General features: G+C 44.5%; 1 protein-coding gene across 5 annotated transcripts in view; it reads left to right on the top strand.

The window, feature by feature from the left end:
• Positions 1-22757, top strand: part of FNDC3A (fibronectin type III domain containing 3A) — a 459441-nt gene that overhangs the window by 179592 nt on the left and 257092 nt on the right. Inside the window, exon 1 of one of the 5 annotated variants that reach the window (XM_073613185.1) lies at positions 9076-9125. The exons of 3 other annotated variants lie outside the window; for them this stretch is intronic. Coding sequence is in view for 1 of the 2 variants with exons in the window: in XM_073613183.1 (XP_073469284.1) it covers positions 9398-9409 (12 nt within the window). In the remaining variant the exon portion in view is untranslated. Of the gene's footprint in view, positions 1-9075; positions 9126-9171; positions 9410-22757 lie in introns of those variants that run through there. One more of the 5 variants, XM_073613183.1, reaches the window with a different exon arrangement.

Below are 22757 nucleotides of genomic sequence, written 5' to 3'. Positions count from 1 at the left end.
ACTACAGGCTAGCCTCTTGCCTTTTGACTATGGGCCCTGGCATTTGAGGGGCTCTCTATTCTTTGGGAGGTGTGTGCGCCTGGGTGACCTTTTGGAGCAGTTTTACTTTGGATTCAAGTCTGTCTCTCTGAAACACACATATGCTTCAACCCCCTCCTAGACTCAGAGAACTGGAAGACCCGGATACAGATTTGGGGCCTCTGTGTTTTGTTGGGGTGTAGAATTAACTGCCCAAACCAGCATTGACTGCTTCAACCCCCTCCTAGACTCAGACACTCAAAGCAAAAGATTATAATCGGCTTAAAACAATCTGATGCTGCAATTTGTTTATTTAGATGTTATGTGTTTACTGGTAAAGAGCCATACACACGGGCTGAATGTCGGGACAGAATTCGGTCTGTGTGTATGGCATCCGGTCCGACAGAAGCCGGTTGGCTTTCGTTCGAAGGAGCATGACCGAAAAAGGTCTGCTAATCTGCATCTGATCTGTACTCTCAGCAAATGGCTGAGAGTGCTGACCGGTGTGTTCTTGCGGGGGCGTCACCCTAACAAAAGTACAGCACAGTAGGGGAGATCGCTGTACTAACATTGCATGGTTCTTTTTTTTTTTTTTTTTCAGCACATTGGGTTAAATGAAAAAAACAAACAAATAGTGTTTGCCAGGCTTAACTGTCTTTCTCCCATTGTGTCATTTCCCCATTGTGTGCCTCCTAAGTGTGCATTCCCATTGTTAATTGTCATCTATTTTTTGTCTGTTTGCTAATCCTCCTGAATGTGATTAGTCTTGTGTCAACTTTACCTTGTTACCTAACCATTGTGGAACGTTTACCCCAATGTGTAATATTCGTTTTTATTGTTCGTGAGGGGACCGCCCCTATTTTTGAAGTGTATAAAAACCTGTATTTCTGTTCAATAAAGTGTCAGGGCTGGGCTCAGCCCTTCCTTCTCAGAGCTTGCCGCTCAGCTGACGGCTAATTGCCAGCTTCTATCTCTCCACAGTTACTTAGCTGTTGATGATATCCTGCTTGTCAGTCCTGCTTACACAGAAACTCTCCTGCAATCTTGTCCAAGACTTGCTTTGCTGACATCCCTTCTGGCTCCAGATCATGCTTGCTGTTCCACTACATTGATCCCTGACTTCTGGCTTGACTGACTATCCGTTCTGGTTACTGAACTTTGGCTTTGTTTTGACTACGTTTGTTCTTTTTACTTTTATTATTGAACAAGTGTGATTTAACTGTACTTCTGTCTCGGCCTGATTTCATGGTTTCTGACAGTAGGTGAAGGCAATGAATTCAGAAGATGCAGTCAATCCACTTGTTGGTAATATTTTTTCCAGATTGGAAGAACTGGATCACCGCATGGATCAGTTTGCCATGGCGTTACAAACGCTCCTGAGTCGCACAGCTCACCTTGAATCTCCCACTGTGGCTGCCCCAGTATGACCTATGTTGCAGGCCGACCATGCTGCTGCTCCAGTCTCTGTGCAGGCAACCGCCTCGAGTATTACCTCTATAAGAGGTGTGTCTGGTTCCGCTCCACTTCCCCAGCGATTTGAGGGCGGTCCAGTCCAATGCAGAGGGTTTCTCAACCAGGTTGAGATAGAGATGCTGCCCCAGGCGTTTCCCACGGACAGAAGCAAAGTAGGTTTCGTGATATCTTTGCTTTCTGAGAGATCCTCGACCTGGGCAAACCCTCTGTCAGAGATGCAAAAACCTGTTGTCTTGAGCTACCCTGAGTTTGTGGCTTTGTTTAAAAAGGGTATTTGACGTTCCTGCACTCTCCGCTTCTGCTGCCAAGTGCCTCATGTCCATCGAACAGAGTACGAGAACTGATGCCGACTACGCCATTGAATTCCGTACTTTGGCAGCAGAGGTTGCGTGGAACAATGAGGCCCTTGTGGCTGCTTTTTCTCATCCTCTCTCAGATACCATCAAGGATGAGATAGCAGCCTGAGATATACCCACTGAGCTGGAGAAGTTTGCCATCTTCATTGACTCCAGACTCAGAGAAATACTCTCTTTTAAGGAGCGTTTGCAGAAGCCTCCTGTATGTCTCTGAGATTTGCAGTCCCACCCATGCCTCCCTCACCTCACATGCCTCCTGGTACCGAGTCGGTCAGTGAAGGTGAACCCATGCACTTGGGTTTCATGCGTCTCTCTACGGATGAGAGAACCTTTAGGAGGAGGGAGAGATTGTGCCTTTATTGTGGCCAGGCAGGTCACTTTTTAAAGTCTTGTCCTACTCATCCAGGGAACGCCCGAACCTTGAGGTCCTGTCACGGACAGACCTTAGGTGGCGTTGTTTCAGCCCCAGTTAACCAGAAGGATAAGCCCCTGGTTTCGGTCACTCTTTCTTGGGCTGAGTCGTCCATTGAGATACAGGCTCTAATCAACTCTGGGGCTGCAGGCCTGTTCATTGATGCTGCCTTTGTATCAAAGCACTCGATTCCGCTGCAGCTGCGTGACACTCCACTTGCCATTAAGGCTCTTGACGGGAGACCTCTACAACCTGCCCATGTGACTCATGAGACGGTTCCATTGTCCATGGCCGTAGGGGCTCTTCACCATGAGATAATCTAATTCCAAGTTATTTCCTCACCTAAGTTTCCGCTGGTTATTGGTTATCCTTGGTTACAGAGGCACAACCCCTCTTTTGATTGACTCCGTGCTGAGGTTCTCTTCTGGTCACCACAATGCAGTGAGACATGCTTCCAGAAGGTAGCCAAGGTCCTGTGCACCTCTTCACTCTCCTCCCTGCCGGAGAAGTACCGTGATTTTAGCGATGTCTTTGACAAAGGTCAAGCCGGTAGTTTTCCTCCACACCGGCCATATAATTACGCAATTGACCTTCATCCTGGTGCCATACCCCCTCGTGGTCGGTCTTGGAGGATAAGGCCATGGAGGACTATGTTGCAGACTCACTTTCTCGAGGTTTCATCCACAAATCCTCGTCTCCTGCTGGTGCTGGTTTCTTCTTTGTGAAGAAGAGTGATGAACTAAGACCTTGTATTGATTATAGGGGTCTCAATTGTTTCACGATTAAGAATGCCTGTCCGATACCGTTGATTACAGAGTTATTTGACCGCCTCAAGGCAGCAATGGTTTTCATGAAGCTTGATTTGAGAGGGGCATACAATCTCGTGAGGATTAAGGAGGGCGACGAGTGGAAAACTGCGTTTAATTCCAGAATAGGCCATTATGAGTACCTCATAATGCCTTTTGGCCTTTGTAATGCTCCAGCAGTTTTCCAGGAATTTATTAACAATGTCCTCTGAGATTTGTTGCAGTTATGTGTGGTGGTTTATCTCAATGATATCCCCATATTTTCTAAGTCCCTGGAGAGCCACTATACAGATGTCTGTCGTGTGCTTCAGAAACTAAGAGAGAACAATCTCTATTCCTAGGTTATGTATTTCGACTGCTGGTTTTTCGATGGACCCAGAGAAACTTTTGGCAGTTCTACAGTGGCCCTGACCCGTGGGTTTACGTCCTCTGCAGCGTTTCCTGGGCTTTGCCAACTATTATAGGAAGTTTATTCGTAACTTCTCATCTCTGGTCAAGCCCCTGACTGATATATAGTTGGTCTCCGGAGTCCATTAAGGCCTTTGAAAGTCACAAGGCTGCCTTTGTTTCTGCTCCTTTGTTGGCACATCCTGATCCTACGTTACCTTTTATCCTTGAGGTTGATGCTTCTGAGACTGGTGTTGGCGCCCTTCTGTCTCAACGTCCTACCTCTGAGAGCGTTATGCATCCTTGTGGCTACTTTTCCAAGAAACTCACCTGCGGATCGCAATTACAAGATTGGTGACAGAGAGCTGTTGGCGATCATTTTAGTCCTGAAAGAATGGAGTCATCTCCTCAAAGGAACCACTTTGCCGTTTCTAATTCTTACTGACCATAAGAATCTCACATTCTTGTCTGAGGCTAAATGCCTCTCTCCCAGAAGGGCGTGATGAGCTCTTTTTAAGTTTCAATTACATTGTCTCATTCTTACCCGGTACTAAGAATGTAAGGGCTGATGCCTTGTCTCGACACTTTTCCTCCACTTCCAAGTTGGAGTCGGTTCCGGTCCTGCGATTCCTCCTGATCGTATTCTGGCTACGGCTCGCACCAGTCTCACTTCTCCTTTGGGTGACAAAATTCTTGCTGCTCAGGTCCATGCTCATCCTGAGACACCTTGTGACCGATGCTTTGTCCCAGAGATTCTCTGTACTGCCGTGCTCCAGACTTACCATTCTCCCAAGGCTGCTAGACACCCTGGGAAGAATCAACTTTTGGGCCATTTCCCAAAAATTCTGGTGGCCTAGTTTACATGCTGATGTAATTGCCTTCGTAGCTGCCTGTTCCGTGTGTGCTCAGAGTAAGACTCCACGACACCTTCCAGTGGGCCTCCTACAACCCATACCCAATGGAGAGAGGCCCTGGACCCACCTGTCTATGGATTTCATTGTGGAATTACCCAACTCCCAGGGCAACACAGTTATCCTTATAGTGGTTGACCGGTTCTCAAAGATTTGTCATTGTATTCCACTTAAAAAGTTGCCCACTTCTAAGGAACTGGCTTCCATTTTTGCTCAGGAGATCTTTCGCTTACATGGGCTACCCAAGGAGATTTGTCTCGGACAGGGGTAGTCAGTTTGTGTCCCGGTTCTGGCGAGTCTTTTGTTCACAGTTGGGAATTCAGCTTGCTTTCTCCTCTGCGTATCACCCGCAGCCTAATGGGGCTGCAGAATGAGCCAATCATTCCTTAGAGTAAGTCCTATGTTGCTATACTTCTGACCATCATAACAACTGGTCAGACCTATTACGGTGGGCAGAGTTTGCTCACAACAGTGCCTTGAATTCTGCTTCCTGATTGTCCCAGTTTATGGCAAATTATGGTTTCCAACTTTCCCTCCCCAGGGGAGGGGCCTGGACGGAGCTGTCAGCAGAGAGGAAGAAGGAGAGTTTTGAGACACACACCGCATCGCATACCACACTGCGAGATTAGCCGTTTTTTGTTCGTTTAGGATGGTGCACTTACGCACCCACAGTATGTGAGTACCCCCACAAGGGGAGAGAACCTTTTTAAATAAACATCCTTTTATTATATCTTGCAATATTGCGCTATGGAGTTTTTTTCTTTTGCATATATTATCTTCACTGAGAGCATTGAAGGTCTGCACAGCTGGTTCCAATAGAGCACAGGAGTGTCTCCAAAGCTTTGTTTGGCATAGTTTAATCACTGTGTCACACATAGGAAGGTGAGCATATTACCTGTGGGGGTGGCTGGAAGACACCACAGCATGTTTCTTGGTGACACATTTTTGGAAGGAAAGATGTGTGAACTTCACTAATTTATGGACTATGTTTTTTGGGCACTTTTATATCCTTGGATTTACACTGATTTGGACTCTATCTTATTCACCTGTGGATATATTCCTTTATACTTTATTTGATTCAGTATTATGTTATATGTTTTCTGATTGATCACTCACATTGTATGTTTTATGTAGCACTGTGCACTTTATTTAAGCACCTATTGGTACTTTCACTTAAGTATAATATTGGTCAACATCCATGTTTCTTATATATTTATTTGCTGCAATTTTGATTGATGTGACCTTTTTTCTAGCGCAGACACACATTTTTTATTTATTTTTTTCACTTACACGCTTATGAAACGTGACTGAGTGTTTGCAGCTGGTCTCAACTCAGGTTTTGATTATATATTGGTTTGTAGGCATTTATCCGTACTGTGGCTCGCAGGGTTTGGTTTATTATCAACTTTCCATGTTGCCTGATTGGTTTGTTCCACAGAATATTCCTGCGTTAGAGGAGCATCTCCGTGGTCTTCGTTCCACTTGGGCACAAGTCCAGGAGGTTTTGCGACATGCTAATAAGTACAGACTCCATGCTGACCGCAGACGCCTGCCTGCGCCTACCTATCAGGTTGGGGGCAGGGTCTGGCTGTCATCTCGTGAACTCCGACGTGTTCCCTCACTGAAGTTCGCACCTCATTTTATTGGGCCTTTCCGTATCCTTTGCAGGATTAACCCAGTGGCTTACGCATTAGACCTTCGTTCTAATATGCGTACTTCGAATGTATTTCATGTCTTCTTAAAACCTTTGGTCTGCAACCGCTTTACCACCTTGGTGCCACGTCCTCACCCTGTACAGGTTGAGAACCATGAGGAATATGAAGTACAGTCCATTGTTGACTCCCGTAGGTTCCGTGGGCGCATACAGTACCTGGTGCATTAGAAAGGGTATGGTCCAGAGGAACGCTCTTGGGTCTCAAACGCGGATGTACATGCCCCTGTTCTCCTCCGTGATTTCCATAGACTTTTTCCCCTCAAGCCTGGTGGTCCTCCGAGGGGGAGGGGTCGTTGAGGAGGGGGAGGGGTCGTTGAGGAGCGGGTACTGTCAGGGCTGGGCTCAGCCCTTCCTTCTCAGAGCTGGCCGCTCAGTTGTTGGCTAACTGCCAGCTCCTACCTCTCCACAGTTACTGTTGCTGGAGCTTTCAGTATGAGCTGCACAGTGGGCGGATAAATATCCTGCGTCTCTGGTTCAATAAGTCCTGTAAGTGACTGACAGGGTCCAATGCGTAGCGTACCTCCTCCTTGTCAGTGCCTATGCACTTGCAGGCATCATTCAGATATCTCTTATTTTCAGCAGGTGATTCCCTGTAAAGTAAAAGCAATCATAGTGGCTGCTTAGCCGCTTGATTGCTTTTACAGGTGGCAGGAGGGGATGTCCACCTGTCACACTCAGGTGCTTCTCCTGGCTCGCCCGTGCAATCAGTGAGCCAGAAAGTGAAGCCGGTGGCAGCAGTTTACCATAGAGCTGACTTCGGACCAGATGGTCCCCAGACATCTCTATGACCGGAAGCGATCTCAGGCTTTCCAGCATAGAGGAGGGTTCTGGTTGACTTATAGATCCCAGATCTCTCCACAAAGAGTACCTGTCATGCCATATTCGTGTTACAAGGGATGTTTACATTCCTTGTAATAGATGAAGGTGATCAGAAAAAATAATGACATTTAAAGGGAAAGTTTCAAAATAAAATAAACCATTAAAAAAAAAAAATTATTTAAAGCGCCCCCATGCCTTCGTGCTCGCACGCAGAAGCGAATGCATGTGTAGGTTGCGCCCGCATATGTAAACGGCATTCAAACCACACGTGAGTTATCGCCGCGATTGTTAGAGTGAGAGCAATAATTCTAGCACAAGTCCTTCTCTGTAATTTTTAACAGGTAACCTTTAAAAATGTTAGTGTCGCCTATGGAGATTTTTTGGTACCGAAGTTTGGCGCCATTCCACAAGTGTGCGCAATTTTAAAGCGTGACATGTTGGGTATCTGTTTACTCGGCGTAACATCATCTTTCACATTATACAAAAAAATTGTGCTAATTTTAGTATATTGTTTTCGTTTATTCCATAAAAGTGTTTTTTTTTTTTTGTTTGTTTTTTTTAAATCGTATTTGAAAAATTACTACGCAAATATCATGTGACATTAAAAAAATTGCAACAACAGCCATTGTATTCTCTAGGAGCTCTGCTACAAAAATTATATATAATGTTTTGGGGTTCTGGGTAATTTTCTAGCAAAAAAAATATGATGTTTAAATGGAGAAGAAAAATGTCAGAATAGGCCTGGGTTGGAAGCGGTTAAGGACCACTAAATATATTATTAAAAATAATTGGGCACAGCTTTTGAAATGACATAAACAGGTTAAAATTTCTGTAAGACTTAAGACCGGGTTCACACTGGTAGGACAAACGCTCCTACATTGGGAGCTCATATCGCATGACGTGTGAAAATCAATGTTTCCCTATGGGAACTGATCCAACATAAGTCGTTCCTACTTTGAAATGCTCCCTGCACTACTTTGGGCCGGCTTTGATCCTACTTCAGCCCACTGAATATCATTGAAGTCGGATCAAATCTTGAAGGGGAACTCCGCGCCAATTTTTAAAAAAAAACTGGCATGGGTTCCCCCTCCAAGAGCATACCAGTCCCTTCAGTCTGGGATGGATTTTAAGGGGAACCCATACGCTGAAAAAAACATGGAGTCCCCCCAAAAGCCATACCAGACCCTTATCCGAGCACACAGCCCGTTAGGTCAGGAAAGGGTGTGGGGACGAGCGAGCGCCCGCCCCCCCCCCCCCCTGAACCATACCAGGCCTCATGCCCTCAACATGGGGGGTGGGTGCTTTGGGGCAGGGGGGCCCTTATCCCCATCAACAGGGGGTAAGGTGCCCCAAAGCATCCAGCCCCTGTGTTGAGAGCATGCGGCCTGGTACAGTTCGGGGGGGGGGTGCTTGTTCGCCCCCACCCCCTTTCCTGACCTGCCGGACTGTGTGCTTGGATAAGGGTCTGGTATGGATTTTGGGGGGGGGGACCCCACACCGTTTTTCGGCGTGGGGGTTCCCCATAAAATCCATACCAGACCGAAGGGCCTGGTATGCTCTTGGAGGGGGAACTAATGCCTGTTTTTTTAACACTTTGCGTGGAGTTCCCCCTAAAGATTCATACCAGACACAGTGCCTGGTATTGTCGGGGGTTAAAGTTGGATCCCTGTTCAAGTCGCAGGGCAAAGTCGGATCCAAATTGGGTACAACTGTCATGTCGTACCAGTGTGAACCCAGCCTCAGTTAGATGTGAAATGTGTACACACTGAAAACACACAGTAGTTTCCGTTTTTCAGCTGGTCCTTCCCATAGGCATTGGAGAGTTTGTGTCTGCCACTATTTCTAAGCATGGGACAGACACCAGCCATAGCACAGCATTCCTGCTCAGCCCACCTGCCCTTTGACTGGAAGCCGATGATGCTGAAGTGCAGAGTCCCTGTTGCTATGGCAGCCTTCCCATGCCTCTTTTGACTTGGATGCGGGTCGACAGAAAAAGCTGCGACTTTTATCTTGGCATCAGTACTAAATGTAAAATGTGGTATTACAAGGGGGCATTTGGATTCACAAATTCTCTTAAATCCTGACCTTCTGCTGGCTGACGTTGGCTAATCCAGAAACAGATGCTGCCGCAGCTATTTGTTGATTTAGTTTCCATGGAAACCTGATACATTCGTCTACAGCAGGAAGCTCCCTGCACATTGGCTGATGTGCTAGGAAGCAAGTCTTGAGGTAGGTATTGATGACTGCACTGATAATTGGTCATACCTTTTAACATTCAGCTTCCTCGTACATTCATGGACTGCCAGAGAAAGGTCCACAAAAATCTGATGCCATCTAAAATTAGGAGGTAGGTTAGGTTGCCCTGTTCAGCGGAGAAGGGCCCAATGACCTAGACGTCAGTGCTGCTTATCTCACTCTATGCTGAATGGAACAGATTGGACTCTAGAGCCTCCCTGCCTTTGTCAGCGTGCTAACGCCTCTTGAATGAGCAACATCAAAGGATGCGAGCAACAGTAAGTGGAAGTGTTCAGGTTTTCCTTTCTTTTCCTTTTTTTTTGTTTTTTGTTTTTTCTACCCTCCTTGCAGATGCTTTTGTTAGACTTGTGCATTACGCCAGATTGCAAGGCTGATCGGTTTTGTTAGCAAATGTTTAGCACAAAAAGATGAAAAGGGGGGAAGCTTTGTTGGCAATCCTAGGGCACAGCCTAGCTTTGTGCATGTGTTCAGAGTAAGTCTTGGGTGGGTTTCTTCTAGCCATTGTGTCTCGCCGCAGCCCTGCAGCGCTTTCAGTGGGGTCTGACAAATGGCAAAGTGATGTGTCTGAATGAATCACTGAATTGCTTGGCTTTGGCTGGCTTCCTTAACCATCTAGTCATGTCTGCAGCACACGGGCCAGACATTCAGGCTGATAAAAGGTTAACATCTCAATTTGAAAAGCTGTGTGAGTCCATTGAGTAGATTATATACCTGTGTAACCTGGTGCTTTAAATGCGAAGGGAGTTGAAGATAGTCTACGGGAGCAGCGTGTTTTATTTGTTTCAGAGTTTATATCCATCTTTGTAAAACTTTGACTGTGTTGGTGATTAAATTGAGGTCAATCACATTGAAAAAAAAAAAAATGAACTAACCTACACTAAAGAATTTATTTTTTACCTTGAGAATAGAATTGTTTTGATATAATAATTTCAAACACATGTAAGTGAAGCATTTGCTAAGAAGAGGTCATTCTTATGTTTCTGAGTGCCTAACATTAATTGTGTAGCTTTGTCATTGGTCAATACTGCAAATGTAAGCTGAAATTGTGAACTTATACAGAACAAATGAACGCAGTAATGAGTTGTTGGTTGAAGTTGCTGAGCCAGGTGACACGGTGGCTCCTGCCTCACTGATGCAGGTACAGGATGGCAGTTTAACATCTTCTACACTTGCCAGGAGGCCCGTCGTGTCTGTTTTTTGGATTGGATTCCGTTTTTTTTTTTTAATTTATACTAAAGCAGCCTGTTTTCAAAATAGTGTGCATTCTTCACACTTTTCTCCCAGTCATCTTGTCAAATAGCAGAATTGTAAACACACTGTTGGTCCACTGGGATTAACAATCCATTACAACATAAAATGAGGTAGGTGTACGTTTTTAGAGCTCCTTTGGTACTGTGGTAATGTATATTATATGTCTCTTAGCGACTTTGGTGACACGTACTTTCTGCTTTATGCTGGAGGTCTGCCCACCTGCTAAGACAGCATTGAAATGATTTATGTCCAACTTGGATAAGACATATGAAAAAAAAAAAAAAGGAAATGGAAGGATGACAGATGATATTTTATTACAGGTACTTTATATAGCACCATCAATTTTTCGCAGTGCTTTACATATACACTATATTATAAAAACACGCACATGAACTTTAATGGCATCCCAGTCTTGGTCTGTAGTGTTCAATATTGAGTTGGTCCACCCTTTGCAGCTACAACAGCTTCAACTCTTCTGGGAAGGCTGTCCAGAAGATTTAGGAGTGTGTCTATGGGAATGTTTGACCATTCTTCCAGAAGCACATTTGTGAGGTCAGGCACTCATGTTGGATGAGAAGACTTGGCTCGCAGTCTCCGCTCTAATTCATCCCAAAGGTGTTCTATCGGATCGAGGTCAGGACTTGGTGCAGGCCAGTCACATTCTTCCACCCCAAACTCGCTCATCCATGTCTTTATGGACCTTGGTTTGTGCACTGGTGCTCATTCATGTTGGAACAGGAAGGAGCCATCTCCAAACTGTTTCCACAAAGTTGGGAGCATGATATTGTCCAAAATGTCTTGGTATTCTGACGCCTTAAGAGTTCCTTTCACTGGAACTAAGGGGCCAAGCCCAACCCCTGAAACGAAACCCCACACCATAATCCCCCCTCCACCAAATGATATGGACCAGTGCACAAAGGAAGGCCCAAAAATACATGGATGAGCAAGTTTGGGGTGGGGGAACTTGACTGGCCTGCACAGAGTACTGACTTCAACCCAATAGAACACCTTTGGGATGAATTGGAGCGGAGACTGCAAGCCAGGACTTCTCATCCCAAAGCAGTGCCTGACTTCACAAATGCGCTTCTGGAAGAATAGTCAAACATTCCCATAGACACACTCCTAAACCTTGTGGACAGCCTTCTCAGAAGAGTTGAAGCTGTTATAGCTGCAAAGGCTGGGCCAACTCAATATTGAACACTAAGGACTAAGACTGGGATGTCATTAAAGTGGTTGTAAACCCTTACAATCCACTTTTTACTACAGGTAAGCCTATAATAAGGCTTACCTGTAGCTACCCTGGATTATCTCCTAAACCTGCACGGTTTAAGAGATATCCCCTGTATCAGCATGTGCTGACGTTATCGGCACATGCACATTGAAGCAACAGCTCGTTCGTCCCGTTGCTTCAGCTGACGTGCCGTTACCGGCGGCTCCCACGCGGATGCACGGAAATGAAGTAATCGCGGCAAACTGGCAACCCTAGTGCTGTTAGGTGGAAGTACCAACCACTTAGCCACTGTGCTTGCCCGTATGTTAAAAATAGATTTCTGCTCTGCAGGATTAACTTGTCATTTAGCCCTATTCCTATTTTTATAAATATTTTTTAATCCATACATAAAACCAAATATCTGTTTTGGTTGCACAGATCTTTCCAAGGCCCCATAATGTTTTCTAAAAGGTGCATGCCGGTCTGAACTGAAAATGAATCCTGGAAACGCATACAGTTTGCATAACCTGCCAAGTGCTTCAGGTTTTCACCCAGCCTTCTAATTAGACCCCTTTCACACTGGGGCGGTTTTCAGGCGTTATTGCGCTAAAAATAGCGCCTGCAAACCGACCCAAAACAGCCGCTGCTGTTTGTTCAGTGTGAAAGCCCGAGGGCTTTCACACTGAAGCGGTGCGCTGACAGGAGAAGAAAAAAACTCCTGCCAGCCGCATCTTTGGAGCGGTGAAGGAGCGTTGTATTCACCGCTCCTATACCGCTCCTGCCCATTGAAATCAATGGGACAGCGCGGCTATACCGCGGCTATAGCCGCGCTATACGAGCGGTTTTAACCCTTTTTCGGCTGCCAGCGGGGGGTTAAAACCGCGGCCGAATACCACGGTAAAGCAGCGCTATAAATATCACTGTTTTACCGCCGACGCCCCCTAATGCCCCAGTGTGAAAGCAGCCTTAGGGAACTGCCCATTGTCCTTAATCTGGTGATCTCGGGTGAAACAAAATGCCAGTACAAAAATGTTTCCTGCTGCCTCCGCATTTGAATCTGCTTTGGAAGTTTGAGTGTGCAGCAAGAAGACAGAGAGGAAGTCACATAGAACAGGTTCAGGAAGTTTAATACTTTCTTTTGCTTTTCCTACTAAGCCTGAAATCTGGTGCAGTGGAATACAGGAACCAGGTAGACTGACTGCACTTTCTGATTTTAGCACAATTGCAGTAGTTACTTGCTAGCATTAATAGCGCACTGATTGCTTTACCTTGTTGACTGGAATTGCTCTCATACTCTGAGTAGGTAACTTGTCTGTTAAAATAAACCTGTGGTAAACTCAGGTTAAAGCTAGGAGTTGATGGCATAAAGTTATGTCTTGTACATTTGCTGTGACCCCTTCAATTCTGCGTTGATTTTCTGAAATGCAAATACCATCTTTTTCAAAGCTGGCATAGATACACCACCCACGTGGCAATGCTCTGGCCGCTAACAGGTTGGTTAGTCACTGCATTTTGCATTACTGGATGGGAGCATGAAGTATGTATGCAACCCACAACCTGAAAGTGGAGGCGCTTAAAGTGCATTTCCAATTTTGCAGCCAAATTGGGCTGTTTTTCATTCACATAGCATAACCTTGAAAAATATTTAAAAATTGCTGCTTACATTTTTACCTGCTTTTTACATGAAAATATGAAAATCCTACCCAACTATCCCGTCCTGTGTAATGTGTAAGGGGGCACTGGGAATTTTTGTTCACCATAATTAATTCTGTTTGTACTGTGCTTGAAGATTTTTATTATCTATTGTAAGCTTGATATGCACACGCTCTGTCAAAACAAGGGTTAACGTTTTAATTTTTTCTATAATAAACATGTTAAACTTACCTGCTCTGTGCAATGTTTTTGCATAGAGCAGCCCCGATCCTCCTCTTCTGGAGTCCCCCCACCAGCACTCCTGGCTCCACCTCTTCAGCGAGTGTCCCCATGGGAAGCTGCTTCCTATGGGGCACTCGTGCAGGCTCGATACCAAGTCATGCTGCCTATGTTTATAGACACACAGCACGTCTTGGCCCCTGCTCCCTCATCACAGGATTTGATTGACAGCAGCAGTAGCCAATGGCTCCCTGTGCTGTCAAACTGCCCTGTGAGAAGGGAGTAAGCTGAGAGAGCCGCTGCTCCCAAGCACAGTGCTGAAGTGGGTGTGACTACAAAAGTGGAAGGGTACGAAGTGGAACACCTACGTTGAGTTTTAAGGTGCATTAACATACCTATAATGTTGATGAGTGTTTTGGACATGCCGCATAGTTGTTCAAGTCGCATCTGGTGACATCAAATGCCCTGTGAGATGTGTTTTTTTTTTTTTATGAGGCTAAAATGGGAAATGATCACTTTTGATGTTTTGCCTTCATGCCCTAAACATGCTGTAAACACTATAGGCGTGCTTGTGGCACTTTTCAATAGAAGTGAATGGAGGTGGTTTCAACATCTCAACACCTGCCAAACTCAGCAGGCTGCATATGTTTGCCTCAATGCAACGTGAGGTAACGATTCTGTGTGTACATCTCCATCTGCTTACTATTTTAACAATTTTGAATGGCGTTTATAGTGGTTGGGAAGTGGTAAAATGTGACCAAACTGCCTATTTTCAACTCCTGTGTGAAAGAGCCCAAGGAGAGTGCTGAAGAGGAGGAGACTAGCGCTAATCCGAGCCTGCCACGTCCGGAACTAGCAAACGAGTGTCTAGTTTATTTTACTGTGCGTTCTTGTCTGATACTTTGATAATTTATTGAGGCTGGAAATTCGGGAGCGTTAGGGTATTGCCCACAGCAGCCAGTTAATTGTGTAGTTTTCTAGCTTGCAGTGTGAAAATAAGACATCTGCCATTTGATCTGTAAGACCCCTTTCACACTGAAGGCGCTTTTCAGGCATTTTAGCTCTAGAAATAGCGCCTGAAATGCGCCTCTCATGCCTCCCCAATGTGGAAAGCCCGAGTGCTTTCACACTGGGGTGGTGCGCTTAGTTGCAGGACTGAAAAAAAAAAGTCCTGCAAGCAGCGTCTTTGGGGCGGTGCATACACCGCTCCTAAACCACCCCTGCTATTGAAATTAATGGGCAGCGCTGCCGAAGCGCCTGAAAAGCACTTCAGCAGCGGCACATTGCGGGTGCTTTTAACCCCTACTTTAGGGTTAAAAGCGCCCCACTGCCACCCGCACAGCACCGGTAAAGCGCTGCTAAAACTAGCGGCGCTTTACTGCTAACATGGCCCGCGCACCAGTGTGAAAGGGCTCTTACCAGGGGGAGAAATGCTTTAATTTATCTTGTATTATGTTTATAAATCATGGACAGTGGTGGAGTGGGAACAATATGGTGTGTACATGGATTAGCAGTGTTACACAGAGTGCCTTTAAGAAAAAGTTGCACTGTTTGCTGAACATTTTGTAAGTGTATGGCAAAGGTGACGGTCCAATCTATTGCATTGACTCCATAAGGAAAGACATGCTGAGTGGGAGGGGATTTCCCATGCCGTCTTGTGCCCAGTCTACATGGCAAATCCTGGTTCCCACTGGATCTAATGCAATGTTTTGTCATTGTTTGCGTTATCTCTTTCATTGTTCAGAGGGGTTAAAGGGGATCTTGTTCCCTGGGTACTGAAGAGACAAAATGACTGCTCTGTGCTTCATGAATATTTATGTGAATCACTACTTGAAGAAATGTGGAGGTATTTAATCGTAACGCTGAATTAACCCACAATAAACACATTACTGAGGGCACAGCGTAATAACATTAATTACCAATACTCACTACAACACAGATTAGTGTATTTTGCAAAATGTATGGGTGTATACTGAAATCTAGTGGTTCATCTCAGTTTATATTAGTTAAATGACCTTTTAACAAGCCCATCCATGTGAAAATCTCTATAGATGGTCAACAGATGAAGACACAACTTCCCACATAAATCCATGTACGTGGGAATATAGATTTTTATTAATATTATATTTTGTGTATATTTGTGACACTGTTAAAGTCCCCAGCTATTGGTTTTCTACGTACTGTATATCTTATACACTTGTGTGAAAAATCTACTAACATTAAGTGGTCATTCCCATGTTATGAAGTTTAGCAACATATTTATAGTTTATATAATTTGGAAGATCGAGAGCTCTACATCACTGCTTACAGCTGAACTCCTGGTAAAATCTAAACGTACCCTTGCAGTGGCCCCCCCCCCCCCCCCCCCCCCTCGAATTACTAGGGTTAAATGCTTGCTTTTCTCTATGGAAACTTTAAGTTTTACTTAAAGTGGAGTTCCACCAAAAGGTGGAAGCTCGGTTTATCAGCCTCCACCGCCCCCCCCCCCCGTGCCACATTTGGCACCTTTCAGCTGGGAGCGGGTACCTGTTTTTGACAGGTGGCGAGATCTCTTAGAAGTTCAGCCCCCCTCCTCCTTCCTCTGCTGCTGGGCCATTCAGAAAGCGTTTCACACATGCGCAGTAGGGAACCGGTTTTGAAGCCGAAAGGCTTCACTGCTGGGTTCCCTTACTACGAATGGCGGCAGCAGCACCCGAGAGCCGATGGAAACATCAGCTGGGATGCCGACATCGCTGGATTCAAGGACAGGTAAGTGTCCTAATATTAAAAGTCAGCAGCTAAAGTATGTTTACATTTTTTGCTGGGGGGCAGAACTCCTTTTTAAAATAGAACTTTAGTCCGAAAATGAAGTCCTGTTAGATCACTAAATGCTGGCCCCCTTTTGAAGGTATAGCTATGCAAGATATTAAAAATGCCTGTTTAACCACTTACGGACCGCCGCACGCCGTTATACGTCCTAACTTTGAAGAGGAATATCGTTGTTATGGCAGCACCTAGCTGCCATAACCCTGGTATCCTCTTCTTCGGCCGGTGGTCCGCTTTCAGATAAAAGTGTTCTCTGCGGCGGTTTCTCCCCCTCCCGCTGCGCTCTGGTGCTTACCAGAGCCATGGAGCGGTGGAGGCGATTGGATCCTTTCACATGCTGGGTATGGAGACAAGTGAGGGGAAGATGGCCCCCACCCGTCTCCATACCATTGCAGGGCGGAAGCGACGTCAAAAAGTCACTTCCTCCCATTGCTCTTAAAGGGACATTTTTTTGGAATTTTTTTAAATGACAATTTTTTTTTTTTTATTGCATTTTAGTGTAAATAGGAGATCTGAGGTCTTTTTGACCCAGATCTCATATTTAAGAGGTTCTGTCATTCTTTTTTTTTCTATTACAAGGGATGTTTACATATATACACATAATAGGAATAAAAGTGACACAATTTTTTATTTTTTTTTAAAAAGAACAGTGAAAAATAAGGTAAAATAAATACGAAAAAAAAATTTCAACACGCCCCGTCCCGACGAGCTCGCGTGCAGAAGCGAACACATACGTGAGTAGCGCCCGCATGTGAAAACTGTGTTCAAATCACACATGTGAGGTATCTAGCCCTAGACCTCCTCTGTAACTCAAAACATGTAACCTGTAGAATTTTTTTTAAAGGTCGTTGAGATATTTTTAAAGGTAAAAGGTTGTCGCCATTCCCCAAGCGGGCGCCATTTTGAAGCGTGACATGTTGGGTATCAATTTACTCGGCGTAACATTATCTTTCACAATATAAAAAAAAAAAAATGGGCTAATTTTTCTTTTGTCTTATTTTTTAATTCAAAAAAGTTTATTTTTTTCCAAAAAAAAAGTGCGCTTGTAAGACCGCTGTGCAAATATGGTGTGACAGAAAGTATTGCAATGACTGCCATTTTATTCTCTATGGTGTTAGAAAAAGAAAAATGTATAATGTTTGGGGGTTCTAAGCAATTTTCTAGCAAAAAAACCTGACAACAAATCTCAAAAATCCAGTAATACACTGTCGCACCCTGCTCTACACATGCTCAGTTGCTCTCCATTTTTAGGCATTGCCGAGTTTGTAGAGGCCGATCTGCTGACAGCCTTAAAGCGGAGTTACACCCTCCTATCTTTTACAGCCAAGGAAGCTGCTTCTGTTTGTTCTGCAACTGCCATGGTGCTGCACATGTGATCAGTTATGACACCAGCCATTTTATGGTTTGGTTGAGGACACAAGCAAATGTGACAGTTGGCAATTCCTGCATTCCAGGAATGTAATCAATTATTTTTTGGAACCGTTAAATCGATGGGTTTAGTTCCACTTTTTTCCATTTTACTGCTGTTCAGGGGCTCTGGGCTTCAGCAAAATGGCAGCCTCCACAATGGAGAAACAGGTGCAATGCTGGAGGCAATTTACAGCACACGATCATTTTGGCAGCATAATTATTAATGTGGAATGTATGTTCCTTGCTTAACCCCTTCCCGCCGAGCCTACGCAGATATGCGTACTCGGCTTTCCGGGGTTATACCTGCGATGATGCCCGCAGCTGCAGGCATCATCCCGGTACCATTGTTTAGAGCGGGCGATCGACTATCCGAGTATAACAACCGATGTGGCTAAAAGCCGCTCGGCTGTTATGGCGGAGGAGCGGGAATTACCGTCCCCCCCCCCCCCTCCGCCGCCTCCTGCCGCTCTTACCGGGCCTCCCATGCCATCGGGAGGCCCGGTGACCAATCAGCTGCCTCTGGCGGCTGGGGGCGGGCTGGAACGAAGCTGTTTTCGGCGATCTGAATACTATGAAGTGCAAAGGAGGGATTGGGGGTCTAAATAAAGAGTACCTGTCACCACCTATTACTGTCTGAAGGGATGTTTACATTCCTTGTGACAGCAATAAAAGTCATCCAAAAATGTTTTTTCTTTTAAACACAGTTTATAAATATTAAAATAAGGATTAAAACATTTTTTTTTTTAAACGCCCCCGTCCCCGCGAGCTCGCGCAGCAAAGAAAACGCATACGGAAGTCACGCCCGCATATGTAAATGGTGTTCAAATCACACATGTGAGGTATCACCGCGATCGTCAGAGCGAGGGCAATAATTCTAGCACTAGACCTCCTCTGTAACTCTAACCTGGTAACCATAAAAAACATTTAAAGCGTCGCCAGTGGAAATTCTTAGGTACCGTAGTTTGTCACCATTCCACAAGTGCGTGCAATTATAAAGCATGACATGTTTGGTATCTATTTACTCGGCGTAACATCATCTTTCACATTATACAAAAAACTTGGAGTAACCTTTCTGTTTGGATTTTTTAAAATTCATGAAAGTGTCCCTTTTCCCAAAAATTTGCGTTTAAAACACCGCTGCACAAATACCGTGTGATATAAAATATTGCAACAATCTCCATTTTATTCTCTAGATTCTCTGCTAAAATATATATATATATATATATATATATATATATATATATATATATATATATATATATATATATATATATATATATATATATAATGTTTGGGGGTTCTAAGTAATTTTCTAGCAAAAAATATGGATTTTAACTTGTAAACACCAAATTTCAAAACTAGGCTTAGTCATGAAAGGGTTAAAGAAGATTATTTTTGTTTTGGGTAAAGTTCTGCTTTAAGTTATCCCCTGCTCCCTAGCAGCCAGCACTCTTCTCTTCTCTCCAATGCTCTGGGATATAGACACACATCCTCACAATGCAGGACCGCTAATACTGCATTGTACATGATGTCCGAGTATCTGCTACTGATGAACAGAAGCCACTATGGGGGGACTGGTAATGCTCCTGGGGGGAAACCTGCAAGAGGGAAGGATAAGGTAAGTAAAATTTGCGTTATAATGTTCCTTTAGACAAAAATGAGCATCTAACATGTGCAGTACAGGGGGGAGCCCCACTGCTAGGTATTTTTTTGGATTCTACCTGGAGTTCACCTATAAAGCATACGTTTATCTAAAATCAAGAACATGTAAATTAGCACAAGGAACTTTATTGTAAGATGTTTCTCATACTGATTCTTCTTCTTTTAGGAGAAATCTTCCTCCATCCTCCCCTCTTCCCATACTACAGGATCTTTGAATGGGGGACAAGTGGATGATTGATAGCTCTGCCCCTCCATTCATAGATCCTGTGTCATTCATAGAAGCTGGAATTGACATACGGGCCCTTTTATTGATACTGTCAAGGTCAGAGCATGTAAGAAAAGAACACTTCAAAGTGATATTGTCACAAGGAAAGTATGGGTTCTGCCATTGATGACCTGCTTGGAGTAAATGCTAGTTTCAGCGTTGAGTCACAGACCCAGAACAGTCTTATACTGTACATGAGTGTCATAAAGTATCATCATTTTTAATCTCTATATCTGTTCCAGGCGAGTAACTAACTCAGACCCCATTTTAGACGTCCCGGGGTACTGGCATTCTCAAAAAGAGAGTTCAGGAATGGCCGCCTCCATGATTCCCACATGACAGTCCCTTTTGAAAGAAGCAATAATCTAATAAAGAAAAGTCTATGTTGGACTTTTGTGAAATCACTAAAGTTAACTGTCATATATGGAAGTATGGGAAGGCTTTATATTTATCACTGTAGCTTTGTTCTACAGCAAATTATTTCATGATAGCTATAAGTATTTACTAGACCGGAAATTGCGAAATATTAAAATTGTATTTCAAATTATTACTTCCACCTCCTTTTGTTTTTAAAATATTAATTGAATAGTTTGATATAATTTATGTTGTATGCTGAAACTGGCTTTTCAAAGATGCCTTTTCCAGTAAAAGCATTTGCCTGACTTTCTGCAAAGAGTTAGGCCCAGGGCTTTTTTTCAGGGGGAACTTGGTGGAACTCAGTTCCACCACCTCTGCCTCAGACTCTTGGGGGGGCCTGCTGACCACAATCACTTGTAAACACAGAAGTCCGGTTTCTGTGTTTACAAGTGACAGCTCTGCACTCTGTATGTAACCCCCCTGAACTCTGCACTCTGTATGTAACCCCCCTGAACTCTGCACTCTGTATGTAATGCAATCCTGGTATTTAACGCCCCTTTAAGACCCTCCTACTGTTCTTGAAATTTGACTGACCACACCCACTATTTGATATGATTTGGAGGGTGCGAGTGGGGGGAGGGGTTTTGGGGGGTCGTGGTTGAAAAAGCCCTGGTTAGGCCTATAGTATCTGTTTCTGACATCCCTCCCTTATGACGATTGTTCATTCTTCAGCCAGTAGCGTAGTGAATAAATGAAATGTCAGGAGGAGGACAGGTACAGCCTGACATTGAACATTTACTTTATCAGGGGTCTCCAAACTACGACCCTCCAGTTGTTCAAGAACTACAATTCCCATCATGCCTAGTCATGTCTGTAAATGTCAGAGTTTTATAATGCCTCATGGGACGTGTAGTTCCGTAACAGCTGGAGGGCCGTAGTTTGGAGATCTCTGCTTTAGGTGAACCCCTGCTTTGTTCAAACAGTTTAGAGCAACAGGTTCCTGCCAATGTGGCCCAAACAGTCGCTTGTAATACTTTCTCTTTGCTCCCCTGCTATTGAAGCCAGGAGAGAAGAGGGTGAACCCTGCACATTCTCCATTTAATGCTTGGAGCATACAGTAGGCTGAGGACTTTTTTCTGACCTCTGTGACTGAGGTGGATGCCTAAGTGTCAGTGCTATCATGTGGGAGGAAGGAGAGTGTGTCACATGCCCTCACATACCTGAAGGTTGCAGGTCTTGAAAGGAGTGCAGGGGAGCAAAACAAAGTTAAAGCGGAGTTCCACACAAAAATGGAACTTCCGCTTTTCTGAACCCTCCCCCCCCCCTCCGGTGTCACATTTGGCACCTTTCAGGGGGGAGGGGGGTGCAGATACCTGTCTAAGACAGGTATTTGCACCCACTTCCGGCATAGACTCCCATGGGAGTCTACGCCTCTTCCCGTCCCCACCGCGCTGTCTCCTGGGAAACGCACAGCTCCCAGGAGAGAGCGGGGACCACTTACGATGCGCAGCGCGACTCGCGCATGCGCAGTAGGGAACCGGGAAGTGAAGCCGCAAAGCTTCACTTCCTGATTCCCTCACCTAGGATGGCGGCGGCAGCTGCCGAGAACCGAGCGGGTTCTCGGCGTCACCTGCCAACACCGCTGGACCCTGGGACAGGTAAGTGGCCATGTATTAAAAGTCAGCAGCTGCAGTATTTGTAGCTGCTGGCTTTTAATATTTTTTTTTTTTAGCGGTGTGGGTGGACCCCCGCTTTAAGTACAGCCGTAGACAAATTTCTTGACACCCTTCAATGAAAAAAGAGCCCATAATTTTCTACAAACTAACTTGAAATCTGCAAAATTCATTGGCATCCATTATTATTCCATATTGAACATTCATTAGGCTTTGCTTTTGCACTATGTAATTTAAAATTCATTTTAAAAAATGGGAGGTGTTGGATGTAGTAATTCTCCCTGCCTCCCTATCTAGACTACAGTATAATTTTAAATGGAACCCTTCCTCACTTACAGTGCCTTGAAAAAGTATTCATACCTCTTGAAATTTCCCACATTTTGTCATGTTACAACCAAAGACGTAAATGTATTTTATTGGGATTTTATGTGAGAGACTAACACAAAGTGGCACATAATTGTGAAGTGAAAAGAAAATGATAAATAGTTTTCAATTTTTCTTTACAAATGGATATATGAAAAGGGCGTGCATTTGTATTCAGCCCCCTTTAATCTGACATCCCTAACTAAAATGTAATGGAACCAATTGCCTTCAGAAGTCCCCAAATTAGTAAATAGGGTCCACCTGTGTGTAATTTAATCTCGGTATAAATAAAGGTGTTCTGCGAAGCCCTCAGAGGTTTTTTAGAGAACCTTAGTAAACAAACAGCATCATAAAGGCCAAGGAACACACCAGACAGGTCAGGGATCAAGTTGTGGTGAAGTTTAAAGCAGGATTAGGTTATAAAAGAATATCCCAAGTTTTGAACTTCTCACGGAGCACTGTTTAATCCATCATGGAAAATGAAGACTATGGCACAACTGCAAACCAACCAAGACATGGCCGTCAACCTAAACTGACAGGCCGGGCAAGAAGAGCATTTATCAGAGAAGCAGCAAAGAGGCCCATCTGGGGGAGCTGCAGCGATCCACAGCTCAGGTGGGAGAATCTGTCCACAGGACAACTATTAGTCACACACACCACAAATCTGGCCTTTATGGAAGAGTGTCAAGAAGAAAGCCATTGTTGAAAGTAAGCCATAAGAAGTCCCATTTGCAGTT

This window comes from Aquarana catesbeiana, linkage group LG02 (assembly GCF_042186555.1).
Source record: "Aquarana catesbeiana isolate 2022-GZ linkage group LG02, ASM4218655v1, whole genome shotgun sequence".
Lineage (NCBI taxonomy): Eukaryota > Metazoa > Chordata > Amphibia > Anura > Ranidae > Aquarana > Aquarana catesbeiana.
This window is presented reverse-complemented; position numbering and strand designations above follow the sequence as displayed.